A 14102-nucleotide genomic window follows, 5' to 3' on the forward strand; every position below is an offset into this window, starting at 1 on the left:
ATGTCGAAATCCTGGACTTGTCTTTTTTATTCATCGATAGTATAATGGTAAAATTCTGGATCTGGGATGCTGTAAAATGAAAACATCAGGTGGGACTAGAATATCCGAAAAATCGAGGGCTTTTCTTTGTTTCTTCAACACTTCGTTCCAGTCTCAGTCCTCTATTATATTCTCTGTTTTCAGTTTCTCATCGATAGTTTAATGGTAAAATTCTCCGAAGAGATGAGTAATTGAAGTTTTCTGTTACAATTGGATGAACAATTCTCTAACGCGAAACTGCAACAGTTTCCCGGACTAATTGAACGCGGAAATTCAACAAATCGCCTGAGCAAATGAGCCCTGGGTTTCCAGTTTGGCCCGAGGGTGCTACTATCATATTACTGCTGAAGGTATTTATACGGTAAAATTGACTTAGTCACGTGAAATTACAAAATCCAACAACACCATAGGCTCGAGGGTACCGCGAGCAAGGTAAAGATACATTGGAGTGAGATAAAGTGTGAGAGAGATGGTACTTTGACCTGAACCGTTAAACGTACAAAGGGACAACTGTAGCGAGAGAGGTGATAGAGGAAGAGAGAGGGATGTATAACCGGTTGCCCCTGGGTTTTGGGTCGCAGGTCAACTCGAACCAATTTCAGCAATGCCGGGCATTTAAATTGAGTCCCTCCTCCTCTGACGTAACCTCCCACCTAACACACATATGGCTATAAACTCCCCCTTTTGGTGACTGCACTTCTGCATTCCAGGAGTCTCCCCCCTTCACTCAATTCTCATTTTTTTCTCCGTTGTTTTTCTTCCCCTCGTTCGCTCTTCTCTTTCACTCGGTTCTTTTAGTGTCTCGTTTTAGCCTTCCGGATACCCGGAGCACGTGTTAGGCTAAATGATCCATATCAGACAGGACAAAGGAGACGAATTCGTTGGGTTGGCTTCTTTTTTTTTTAATCTGATTTTCTGGAAGAGAAAATATTCCTCATCTGTTGAATTTCGTATGAGGTCAGTAGTTTTTGAGAGAAACTCTGAATTGCCACAGCCCCGGGGCCTATGAATGATTAATTTCGGATTCAGTTTGACGGTCAATCCTAGTCTGGTTGAATTAGTTTTGAGGGTAATCGAGGAATTATTATCTTTTCAGATTAATTATAGTCCCGGATTGTATCTAGAGGCATTATAATGGAATGCCCTGTTCCATTCATTCAGAGTGTAGTTATCTGACACGTGATTACCATTTTATTTTTATGTTTCAGGTTGTGTTTGAAGGAGTCTGTGATGCATACAGTAACGATGTAAAAACAAGGGAGAGAAGGAAGGAGTCAAGGCAGTGGTGCAACGACTCTCGGGGTCATGCTCCGGTCACTGACATCTCCAACGTTGCCCTCCAACGTTGGTCAAAGAAAAGAGGGAATAACTCTTTCTCATCGTCCCTCTACCTTCCTCAGCCATTGGTCATGGTAAATCCAACTTTGCCCTTCTCCTTTTGTAACCATTCACGATGTTGAGGGTCATCCTCACAGTGGACCAGCAAAAGTCCAACTGGAGTATTTTGGGTGCAGCTCAACTCAGGGATAAAGCCCAAATTGTGGTTTCATAATCGATGAAAGAGCTTTCGTTATGTCAAACTATGCTGTTACCCAGTTAGTTAAGAGTTACCGAGGTTACTGAGTTCAGTGATAAGACGGAGCAAGTTTTGATGGCTGTGGTTTAACGTGGTTAGGTCATTTCGACAATTTCGACATGATCATTCCTGGTTTAGTCCTGACAGCAGATGAATTTGACGGCTTTCGTGAGTACTCGCTGTTGCCAAGCCGCACCATATCTCCCAGTATCTTCAGACCAACGTTTGATTAACGGAAAATTAAAGATTTGTTACTTCCTACAGGAATGATCGAACGAGTACACGTTAATTCGGTGGGTACTAATCAACTTGATGTCATTCTCAAACACAACTAGCAATCATTTACCGGAAAATTTCAATTACTCAATAATCCATCATGTCGAGAGCACTAAGTACCTTGTCAGCCTTCAGTTCAATTTATTAACGTGTGTAATATTGCCAGAGATTTTTCTTTGTTCTACATCAGCTTCTCTCGCTCCCTCGGCCCATATGAATAGCCACATTAGCATAAATAAATCAGTATAAATGTCGTGTTGGCCTTGTCAACATTTGCCAATCAAACAAGAAAACCAATGGACCAGAACGCCTCTAATTGTTGAACAAGTGTAACGACTACTGAGGATCAGAATTACCATGAGGTCTCAATGACTTCAGCCCAAGAATCGCATCAGAGATCACGTCTGGCTGAATTTCACTTGAGAAAAAGTCAAGATAATACCGAAAAGCAGTCTCATTTTTCTTTTTTTTTACCCGAGGGCTTTTCCCATCGTTTGTTTGAGTCGAGATGCGATGCTAGAAGCCCCAGCTGAGGACGAGGGGAAGGGAAGAACGGCGATGAAGAAGGATAATCCGCCTTGACGGAACGACTAGCACCGGTTGAATCGAGATCAGCGCGAGCGTTATATACATCGGTTGGGTTTTTGAATTTGTAGGGGTGAAGGAGGTGGCACTGGAATGGTGGTAGCAGAAACAGTTTGTGAGTGGAGATCGTCAAAAGCATCAAAAGGTGCCTTTACCATTGTCGCCTTAAACCATACTTATCGTTAGTACGAAACTCCTAATTGGAGTTGCGAAACTACGTTCTTCTTCAGTCAGCGGAATACCTTTATTCAAGTTAGTTACCCGAATCTCTTTGTTGTTGTTTTTATATATATATTTATGGAGAGTTGAATTGATCCAATAAAGCGCTTGAGAATCATACTTTATTTATTGTTTGTGAATAGATGCTCTGAGTGTGTACAAAGAGAACGAGATATCGTCTTGGGAATTTAAAAACAGCGTTGAATTCTTCAAGTACACGTTCAAAGACATCATTCTTATTTAACGGTATTCTTTGTGGAGTTGGCAACCTTGTTTACAATTGGCCGTTGCCCAAGGCTTCGCACTCTCGATTCTGGCTAGCCATGAATTTTTCACAACCCAGAATGACTGGATAAAATAAGATTAATGCTATCTACTTTTTAGCTGTGAAATTTGGTAGCTTAGGCATGTCAAGAGCTCGAGAAATGACAATAGAGGAAAATCCAACAAGTCAGGGATAATCCACTTATGGAACCAGTGGAGAAAAAGAAGAATGATGTTTTGAGTGTCACGAACGTGCCTGACTCCTTGCTCCTACCCGTGTATTTTAAAATTCTGGGTGAGCAAAGTTTCAGGTGTGTTTGTGACACTTAATGTCAACTCTAACATGAATCAAAAGAACAAAAATAAGGGATTGCCAGGAGAAAGAGCCAGAGAAAGATGGAGCCAGTCGAGTATGAAGAATTATTGATGTTCGACCCAGAGTACTTGACCAATTTCTTACTTTTTTTTTTTTTCCGCCTCCACCCACTTCCATCCAACATTTTCTGCTAATGGCCACTGATTCGTTCGAGGAGAATGAGACAATTGGTCGATCCCCTGAAACAACGGCCTCAGTATTATTGACTTTTCCTCTTCACCAACTCCAAATCCTTAAACTCGTCTTTTCTTCTTCAAGTGCTATTCAAGACCATCTTTTCCATTCGTGGAGAAGAATGGGAAGAATAGGTGAGCTTTTCAGGTATTTTTTTTTTTTTCTTCACTTGGATTTTTTCAGGATGAAGGAGCATGATGATACTCTTACGCCTGAAATTTGCTTTTTACCTGGCCAAATTGGCTCCCTCATTGCGGGGTTATTTAATTAAAAGGTGAGCAAAGTTTCAGGTGTGTGAGTTAATCAGGGTAGCAAGATGATGATAAAAGTTTCCGAACCCGCTGATGAGCGACGACTCCAAAAGATAACGATCGAAACGTAAGATTATCATAGTTTCAGCAACAATTTGACGATTAAAAAAATAGACTGTCTCTTGGCTGATTGCCACGTCGCGGATGTAATCATGTGGCAAATAGCTGAAGTCATACGTTTTATTGAAATCCTTGAAGTAAACACTTAATTCAATCAAGTCAATAGCATTTTGTTGGATTCTCTAGTGGTGTTTTCTAGTTGCCAGTCGTCTAGTGCATTTCCGCTTGATTACATCTCAAACATTTTAACGATGATTGAGAAAAATTGGCATTTGTTCCAAGGCTGTTTCAGGTAATACTCTCCTTCGATATCCACATCGCAGCCACTTGGAATCATCGTGTCACGTCATCCATACCCAACTTCATGAAAATTACCTTCGTGAGAATGAATGGTTATTCCTCACCGCAGCTATGCACATAGAATTAATCCCAAGAGTTGATCTCGGCAAATGAAAGAATATGTGGATTTAGCTGATGGAGATATAGCAGAGGTATACTCCGTCGTTTGTCCAGAGGTAACGACGTGTATCCAATACTTTACGTAATTCATGTTGTCACGTGAGAACGCACCAATTCGCGTTATGCGATATTCATAAATGGGTCAGTGTAATAGTGACACCCTGTATTTTATATGTAACATTTTTTTTTTTCCACAATCCCCTAGACATCCAGCTCGCACGCAAAACTGCGTGACCTTACGGGCGCGCCTGCGCCACAACCGCAGCCTCATATTTCTCTATTTTTCTTCAATCACAGCGTGTCCTTTTTCTTCATTTTTTTTTCTCCTTCCGTCGACCTCATTGAGGTCTTTGTAGTGTGCTTTTTCCTCCTCCAACTACCACGGTTTAGTTTCCACTGGATAATTGTTATGTAACTTCTAGGTTGTACATGTTTCTCCGGTTTTTTTTAAAATTCTTTGATGTCCGCAGGGAAATATGTAATCACATCTTTGATTTATATTTTTCCCAGGGTTTGAATGAAATAATATTCAGCAGGGATGAATAAATCCTGGTGAATGAGAGATTTTCTAGTGATATATTTATCGCTGATGCAGTTGGAGATACAGAGGAGTGTTTTAATAGAAATTATGATTCATCGGAGTTGAGGTGATTTATCTGGTTTTTTTTTTCATGTGTTATTTGTTCCGATTTTATGTTATCATGAGAATCCCTCTTTTCTAGATTTTCACCTGAGAAAGGATCAATCTAAACGTGATTTTTCTCGGTGCCCACTTCACTCCACAGCACGCGCCCAAGGAAAATTACAGAGGCTATCGATTGACTCCAACTCCCAGACCAACTCCTTCTCCACTTCACCCTCCCCCGAGTCTTGCAACCCAACTATAACCCCCTTCTGAACTCCCTGCCGAAGATATTTCCAGTCAAATCAGCCATCTTGCCCGAGCCCCGGAGTACCATTAAAGTTAAACGAACGAGGAAAGTAATCCATTCGACTGTTCACTCGATTCCACTCATTCGTTATGACGATAAAAATATCCCAACTTCCCTGTTAGACTCAATTTCGATGAAACTCCATTATTTTCGCACAGCTATCGCTAAAGAATTCTCCTCGATATCCCGAAGAGTTGAGTAACGACGTTAAGACTCGTTAAAAATTCCCGCCATTTCAGTTCGAATAGTAATTGGGTGGTACCCCTGTAACAATTTTCAATGTTACCTTTCAATCCATTAACTGAAACATTTGAATTTCCCACCCAACGGGTGGCTCCCGAAATACCCAGCGATACCGGGGAATCCCCTAAAGCTCTGAAGAACTAGCTTGTTATTCACTTCTCTCATTCAAGCACTCATTTCCACACTGAAATACCCGTAAAAATGCAAATGGCGAAACTAAGATGCCGCTGGAAACTTCACAAACGCTGCAGAGACAAAAAAAAAGTCAACCTAACGACTGTAGAATTGAGGAGTGAAAAGTGGTGGGGGGAGAGGACAAGAGGCGGGAGTTTTAAATGCCCTCGCTGGACTCTGGAAAATGCCCAGACAGTTTACCCGACTCTCTTCAACACGTTAAACTGCATCTGGAAAATAAATTGTGAAAATGCAAAGCTTCCGCGTACCAGCTACAGATATACCAGGCGTACACCACGCAGACAACCCGTTGTACTGTCATCAAAAGTGTGGGGCTTATGAATAAATATGGAACAAGTTTTGTCGTATGAATATTTTGTCTACTTCCCCTGGAAATATGAACAGCCGCGAGAAAATGATAAAAACTGAGTGAATTCAACTTATTTCAAATTCAATATTAATTCTTATTACTTTAAACGTAAATTACTTCAACGCAGTTTACCGAGGTCATTACCATAACCTAAAGAAAATGTTGGAAGTAAAAACACAAACATCTGCTGGAGAAAAAAAAAAATTCCCTAGTAAATCGCATTACCGTCGGAAACTGGGAACCCCCTGAATCACATTTTCATGCCGACAATCACTGATGACAAAGAGGTGATTTTTTTTATTATTTAATTTAGCCCCGTCCCTCGAACAATAACAGCATTCATTCTCCCTCGTCACATCTCCATCCTCTGACCTCCACCAGACTCATTCTCGTAATTTTAATTAAACTGTGAAAAAGACATGAAATTTGTTGAAACTGCGGTTTTTGTGGTTATACGTGAACAAAACCCCCCTCCACTCCCTCTCACGCCGTATACTCGAATAAATTCCAATTTATGGATGGCATCGTTAATTACGTACTACGGAAGAGAGAATGGACGAGAGGGTGAGAGTGAGACAGTGATAGTTGGTTAGAAGAGGCAGGAGGGATGAGTGAAGATGAATTAATTGTTGAAATGCTTTAATGGGGAACGATCACAGAACAGTTAGAACTACAGTCGTCCAAACGTTATGAAGATAAATTTAACCCCCAAGGAAATTTTGTCGTTAAATTTTCCAAAGGACTTTTTTTTCTCTCTTCCTCATTTCACGTTGAAATTAGTTGCGGCAGTTTCCAGATGACAATTGGTGATGGGAAAATCCAGCCTCCCATCCCTCTCTCATCCTCGCAATCTTCTTCCTTTGTTACTCCCTTTTTAAGATGAATCGGGAATAATACATCTATTGGTTGAAGGCTCTTCTGGGTTATTGAAGTAATTCGAGCGGATTTAAGGAGCTCATTCGGTGGTTGGTGGGTGAAGTTGGTAGGACTGTCTTTCCGGATAAAATGGACGATGAAAGTATTACAAGGGGACTAACCTAAAACTTTCAACTGTAATTTTCTCTCCATCGATTATGGGGATTAATGAATAATCTTGCGGGGGATATTGAAAAGTTCAGCGACGAGTTTTGATTGGAAGTTTGATACTGCACGGTGTTATGGAGATTGTGGTCTGGGTTTTTAACTTTTTTTTATGAGATATTCAATGATAAAAAGTATACGTTTATTTGAAGGTTAGGATGGTGGTGACATCTGCGCTCGCTGTCAATCGTCAGCTGTCCTTAACCACGCCCACCAACGATGGAACCAATAGCGATAGATCATTCTCTGCATGTGCCATCAATGACGAAATGATTTATGCATATGAGTGCACATCTGCCATCGCTTCTCATTTCAAATAACTAAAATTACACGCACATGATTATCATTTGTAAATGCTCTCTCGCAGTACCATAAATTAATAATTTTCCTCGGTATTTCACTGAAACGTGATATTAAAATCACTTCCAGCTTCGTTATTCTTTTCAATTTGGAAAGCATATTTTCCGGGAGTAACAATGACCGGAGTTTCTTGTTTCATTGTTATGGTAAAATCTCTAGGCCAGCAATAACATTGATAGGAATGGGTATGAATCGTTTGGACGGGTTGCAACATAATAGAATACATAAATGTGGAATCAGCCCAGTGGCATTTCTGTGATGCAATAGTCTCGGTGAAAAATAAAATATGGCAGAAAAAAAAATATTATGTACATACAACTCTGACAGGCGTGATGAAAGAGGAGGGGTTGAATCGAGGGTAAAAATTGTATAAATGGAAAACCATTGGTGTCTACTGGTGAGAAGCATTGTCCAGTACTGAATTTGCATTTTTCAAGTTCACGTGTCGGTGAACTTGCTGAACCCCAGAACCCGGAGATCCTTATCCCCATACCTCCTGAAACACATGATATTTTTTATCGTCAGAATTTCAAATAAAAGTCGCGGTGAACCGAGAGGGGCGAGGGGGTGACATTTTTTTTCCTCCTTTTTTTTTCTCCCTTGCTTTCTTCGGTGTTCGTTACTTTGGAGAAAAGTGCGCCCTCTAGTTCTCCAGTTTCGTCCTTTTTTCCGTCACTTTTCAAGTGCCACCACGGAGGTGGAGGACTTTTACGTTTCCGCAACTGTGAGACCAGGGTTTTCACCCCACCCCTACTCCACAAACTATATCTTTCCCACACCCACCCCTTTTTAAGGCACTTTTTTTTTTCTTCCTCTGTTTTTAGCTTCATTTCCTATGGTCCTCGTGGGTGGCCACGGCAACAACCGGAGTAACGGAACTCCAGCGTTCGGATATACCTCACTTTGCACTTACGATAACTCTGGGGGACAGCTACGGGCTGTAAATCGATTTAGATTACGTCCAGACCCCAAACCTTCACTAATGCAGCTAATATCAAGAAACATTCTTGCAAATTCCCTTTTATTCCACTCTCCATGAATATTTAACTTGAAAAATCTGTTGAGGAAGGGTAAACTAGGATAAATGCACTTTTTTTCTCGGCCAGTTTCTGGCCGATTTCTCGAAATTGAAGGTAGATAATCATATTTTCATGAATACCTTTTTTGTAGCTCTCATATTCACCTGTAAAAAATGTTTATACAAAAAAATCGGTATGTTCGTTCTGTTCCGAGATATTGGCCATGAATTGGCCTCGAGAAAAATTCACTTTTCCTAGTTTACCACTTCGCTACTGAAATATTACATCACAAGAAATAAATAATTTTTATGAAAAAACATATTCTTGTTTTTTTCAATTTCTACTATTTACGGACAATATTTCATTAATTATTTCTGTTTCCGAAAAATGTTATGGGATATTAATTTATAAATTTTTTATTAAAAAAAAATGAGTCACTTTTTTATATCTACAGATTTAATTGATCGATATTATTACCGACTGTAGGTAAGGGAGGAATTTTTATTTCAATTTCAGATCGACTGTTGGATGTCAAGAAAATCGAGGGTAAGCCTGGTGTTTACCTTATCAACTGGTCATGATAGTACTAGATAATTCCCCTAGGATCTCTCGACTCCATCTTGGATTGTTCTTTATCGAATGTGTCGCACGTTCGTCTGAAAAAACAATAAATTCGTTCGGAAAATTGAATTTAAAAAACAATGTTGTCGCGACAATTGATCAGGAGATTTACGACCAGTGCCCTTCGCAGATCTGGGCATGATGAAGTTGGGGGTAAACCGGCAAGGGTGAGTAAAAGGGCAATCGTCCTATTGCATAATCCAGATGAAATTCTTAACTTGAACGAATTCCTGGAGGTATTAATTTTTATTTTATCCTATTCTCGTAGAATCTTCCCTTCAGCACCGAAAACAGGTACAAACTCACGGCATACTTCATCCTGTTCTTCGGAAGTGGATTTGCTGCACCTTTCCTCATCGTTCGCCACCAAATGCTTAAGTAATTTGTAAGTTCAGTGTTTCAATCAAATTCTAAGTACTCTCCTTTTATAATTTGTATTCCACAATTAACAATTGTCTCACAAACTTGTCACGCAACAGTAATTAGCTGGAATTAATTAAAGTTGAAATTTCTAGAAAGAATCAATCTAAATGAATAAAAATTGTAATTATACAATGAGATAATTCATTTTAACTATAAGCAAAATGTTTTGCAATAAAATGTAGATTTTTTGGAATTGATTTTAATTGAGAAATTAGACACAATCACTATTTGTTTCTCTTCCAGGTGATCCCTTTGGAGTAGTTCGTAAGAAGGCGCCCTTAGAAAACAAACTTCGTGTCATGTATATAAAAACTAAATAAATCATTGTACCAGGGCCAAGCATGAGCTCCCAAAAGTAATAAAAATCTTTCTCTTTATTGATTAGCAAAATGATTATCTCCTGATACTTTATAAAAACTTACATCAAGTTCTTAAAAATAATTTCCTGACATAAAATATAAAAAATTACCACAGAAAAATTATACTAAATAAACTCCAAGACTTATCTTCCAAATCATCTTATCTCATAGTCCCTCAAAATGGCTGGATATTTTTAAATGAATTTCTTCTACTAACAATTTTTTAGTCAATACAAATTCAGAATTACTGATAAGACAGGCCTCTCATTGAATTTGTACATTGCAGTGTTTTCCCACTGATAAATATTTTTCCTCTAACTCTTCATTAATTTTGTGTCATCTATCGAAATCAGGGAACGGCACTGGGGGCCTTTTATGGGCCCTTCCATGAAGATTTCCATGAGGATTCTTGCAGTCAGGACAGTGCCCTCCATGAGATCTGTAGGAGTCAATGCAGCAGACAGGAATCGTCTTAATCTTCTCTCGATTAGTCTTTTTCTTCGGCAGCAGATTAATTCCATAGACCAGTGGCTGTTCCTCGTCTTTGCTCAGCAATCGTCTCACGAGTTTTTTTTTCTTCTTCTTGGGCCTCTCCCAAATCAATTCCTCGAGGTCTGACTGGCTGTCTAGGGGTGGGATCAGAGGCTGCTTCGGGGATATCTCGGTTTCTGGGAAATTCGAGGAATTCTTCCTGTGCTTTCCACAACAGAGGGTCCAGAGGACTATCAGGCCCACCAGAATCACCGCAAGGAAGGAAACAAACACCCCGAGGAGGACTGATGATGTTGTCCACAACTGGAATTTTAAGAATTTCCACGGCATCAAGGAAAATGATCACTTGTTTATGACTCGAGACCTTTTAAACACTTTTCCAAATGAAAAATTTATGCCGCAAGATAATTGTCATTTTTTTAGTTTAATTTTGACTACTTAGTTTAGTTAAATTTTATCAATTTTATGACTTTACAATTTTTACTTCGTAAGTGTTTTTATTTTTTTTATTTCTGTGGGACTGGGCAATACTGAATAATTAATTAATCGCGCCTCAATCAATTTTTATTAATTGATATCTTGGAATTACCATATTATGGCATCCATCTACAAAAGGATTCGTGCAAGATCTGCAGACCCTCGAGCCAGTGCTAGGCTGATGGGTCCCCAGAGGACATCTCTTGCATCTCGCTGATAGATCTTGACTGTGGTAATGAGGGGAACAAGGAACTAAAACCATAAAAAACGATCAGATCAGATATCTGTAAATATCAAGAGAAAAATCGCACCACAGTGACTATTATCAAGGCCATATCCAGCAGGACACCCAACAAGAAGTCCAACTTCTCCATCAGCATCACCTCTTCTCTCCATCCTCCCATAAGCCCTCCTTCCCCTTCCCATTCCATAATCGATAAATCTGCTCTCAATGGGAATGAGTTTGTCCTGGGGACGATTGGGCAACCTAAAAACAACTGTTGTTAAAGTTTTCTATAGAGAAAATCGTCTGACAATTTCCCTAGGAAGTATCCGCATCAACTCACTTGTCTTTCTCAGAATAATCCGTAAATTCTGAGTGAGCAAGAGTGCGATTTTATCCTGAATAGCTTTCCGACACCTGAGTCCACACTGGGATGAACTAATGGGGAACAATTTCGAGGGATTTGAGGGCACCACGAGAACTCTGATGGACACCTAAAGAAGACTTTGAGATTTTTAATTCATTTTTTTAAATGAGAGGAACTGAAGTAAAATAGAAAATCGTAATTTTCCATTTTGCTGCACCTTTCCATTTTTATTTTGCCATCTGAAGGAGTTTGGATTTGGGTTTTCACTTACTTGATGGCTGTGACAGTGAGGGGCGAAGATGAAGGCGTCGCAGATTGAGTTCTTGCAGAGGATTTCATTGAGTTTGGAGGGCAAGTACACGGAGAGAATGTCGAGCTCTAGCTCCTCACACATTTCCATGTTGTAACGATTTCCACCTCGTAATGAGTAACGAGGAAGTGTTACGATTTGGATGCTGTGCTGGTAGATATTCTCGACGAGTTCCTCGTTGTCTGGATCAACGTATGTCACGATGCAGGAGTAATTTCCAGCGTCTTTCGCATCGACGTCGTATAATTCTAGATTTCCATTTTTCCTCGTGGTTCCTGTGGGAAATTCATCAGCAACAAGTGTGAAATTATCGAGATATTCATCTAATTACCGGAGATCGGAGAGCTATCAACCCTCGTCCATGTGTAGTTAGGTCGACTGATGCTCATGAGCCATGTAATTTCCTCGCCCTCATGATTGCATGGAATATTTAGGTCTGATCCGGGAAACGATAGGATCTCGTGCTCTGCAGAACAACGAAAAATCAATTCATCATCTTCGAAGTGAAGACCAGACTCTTACCATGACCCCTGACCTCATCCCCTCGGAGCAGATCCTCCAGGTTCCCGGGTCTTATGTATTTTAGGCCTTTGGCCTCCGCGATTTGCCTCCGAGACCTCGGGAGAACATCGCCGAGAACTCCAGAAGATGTTAGGACTAACTCATCACCGATTCCAATAAATTTCTGACAAGAGTACGTCGATATTCGGTCTAGTAAATCATTCCGCATCAGCAGCATCTTTCGGAGGTTCGTCACGACGTCCTCGAGATCGCAAAGACATCCTTCACAATTTTCGGAACGATTTGGCCGGAAATGAGGGACAAATGACGTATTCCTGACTCTCAAGTCATCGTCCCGAGATGAATTCTGATGCTTTACCACTAAATCGGGATTATTTCGATTTTTAACAATCGATAGGGAATTTTTCGTCACTTTCTTCACCGCCGATTTCGATTTTTTGGTGCTTTGGATTTTTTTATCCTTTTGCGATTGATTTTTTTTAGAAGATTTCGATTTTTTACGCTTTTTCAAAGTTTTTCCCGCCGTTTTTTTGTGTTTGTTGGTATTTCTCGAACAAAGATGGCGACCGATTTTGAAGTTGTCGTCCTCGGGGATTCCCTTGAGTGTTCGCGTCTTTCGTCGATTGGTCTTTTTCTTTTTACCTGCAATTTTTCCGTCTCCCTCTTCCTTCAAAATTTCTTGTATTTCGTTACCAATTTTGTCCACCTGTTCGTCACCGTAATTTGTTTCAGGTTTTTTTTTTGAATCTTTAGTCTTCGGTTTTTGGGATTTCTTCTTCTCTGGTTTGGTTATTTTCTTCGAAGGTTTGGGGGTCGGTTTCTTCTTCGATTTTGTCTTGTCAGTTTTCTTCTTTTCAGTTTTTTTCAGTTTTTGTTTGTCTGTTTTTTTGGTCGGAATGGATCGTTCCTGGATTGTGGTTGATGAAGACGAGTCGGTGACCATTCCGTGAGTCAGATTACGTGCGAGAATGTTAGAGGACTCGTCTAACCTCCGTCTGATGATCTGCAAGGTCGTGTTGACGTTCTTCTGGAGATCCATGATCTGTTCTATCAGCCCCTTCAATGACTTTTTGTCATTTTCAGTAGCGAAGATATTGGACTCGAGATAATCCAGCCGCCAGTCGTCTTCCCTCTTCGACCGTTTGCGATTTTTCTGTCCTCTTTTCTTTTTCTTCTTATCTTCCCCTTCCTTCTCCTCTTTCCCATGATGCATAGCATAAAGAATTCGAATTTTCTCGTCCAAGTCATCCAGATGATGGGGCAGCGGTTGCTCCGAATCCTCGAGACTCTGCGCCGCTGCTTTCCTTCTCGTTCTACTCAATTTCTTCTTCAACACTCCCTCGAGTTTCTTCCTGATCACCTCAACAATATTCTCCCTCTTAATTTTACTCTTCCACAGATTTCTCTTCTTCCCCGGAGCCTCTTTTAAATTCATCTTCCGTTTGCCAGATCCAGACGTCAACCGAGTTGAAGAAGAAATCTTACTTGACCTCGAGATATCCTTTTTCAGAGATTTCTTGCTTTTTCCGAGATTAACATCTGTCAAGTCAATCGAAAATTCGGATTTCGTCTCTTCATGAGGACTTCCAGAGCCACTGGGCACTTCCTGAATTACTTTAACGTTGAGATGAGGATCTAGTTCATGAAGAGATGATCCAGAGACGGAGGTTATGATTTTATCAGCCACGTGAGATATCATGTCGTCTAGACTCGCACCGTCGAAATAAACTTCGTTGGGATTCTTATCCACCGCCTTCGACCTCTTCCCTTCTTTCTTCTCTTCATCATGAA

The 14102-nt window shown here is 40.3% G+C and overlaps 1 protein-coding gene and 1 long non-coding RNA gene across 2 annotated transcripts in view; one reads left to right on the forward strand and one right to left on the reverse strand.

Moving 5' to 3' along the window:
- Positions 1-2734, forward strand: part of LOC105263080 (uncharacterized) — a 30254-nt gene extending 27520 nt beyond the window's left edge. Inside the window, exon 4 of the long non-coding RNA XR_891878.1 lies at positions 1248-2734. This is a non-coding gene — a long non-coding RNA (uncharacterized lncRNA). The remainder of the gene's footprint in view (positions 1-1247) is intronic.
- A 7889-nt stretch (positions 2735-10623) lies between these two features.
- Positions 10624-12728, reverse strand: LOC105263081 (uncharacterized). Its single transcript, XM_011299068.1, has 7 exons — positions 12312-12728; positions 12121-12255; positions 11751-12064; positions 11456-11606; positions 11201-11376; positions 11002-11141; positions 10624-10715 (listed from the first exon to the last, which is right to left on the reverse strand). Exons 1-6 carry the CDS (start codon positions 12526-12528, stop codon positions 11019-11021), a joined length of 1116 nt encoding a protein of 371 aa, XP_011297370.1. The 5' UTR covers positions 12529-12728; the 3' UTR covers positions 10624-10715; positions 11002-11018.
- Between the last annotated feature and the right edge of the window lie 1374 nt (positions 12729-14102).

Source organism: Fopius arisanus, unplaced genomic scaffold (assembly GCF_000806365.1).
Source record: "Fopius arisanus strain USDA-PBARC FA_bdor unplaced genomic scaffold, ASM80636v1 scaffold00013, whole genome shotgun sequence".
Lineage (NCBI taxonomy): Eukaryota > Metazoa > Arthropoda > Insecta > Hymenoptera > Braconidae > Fopius > Fopius arisanus.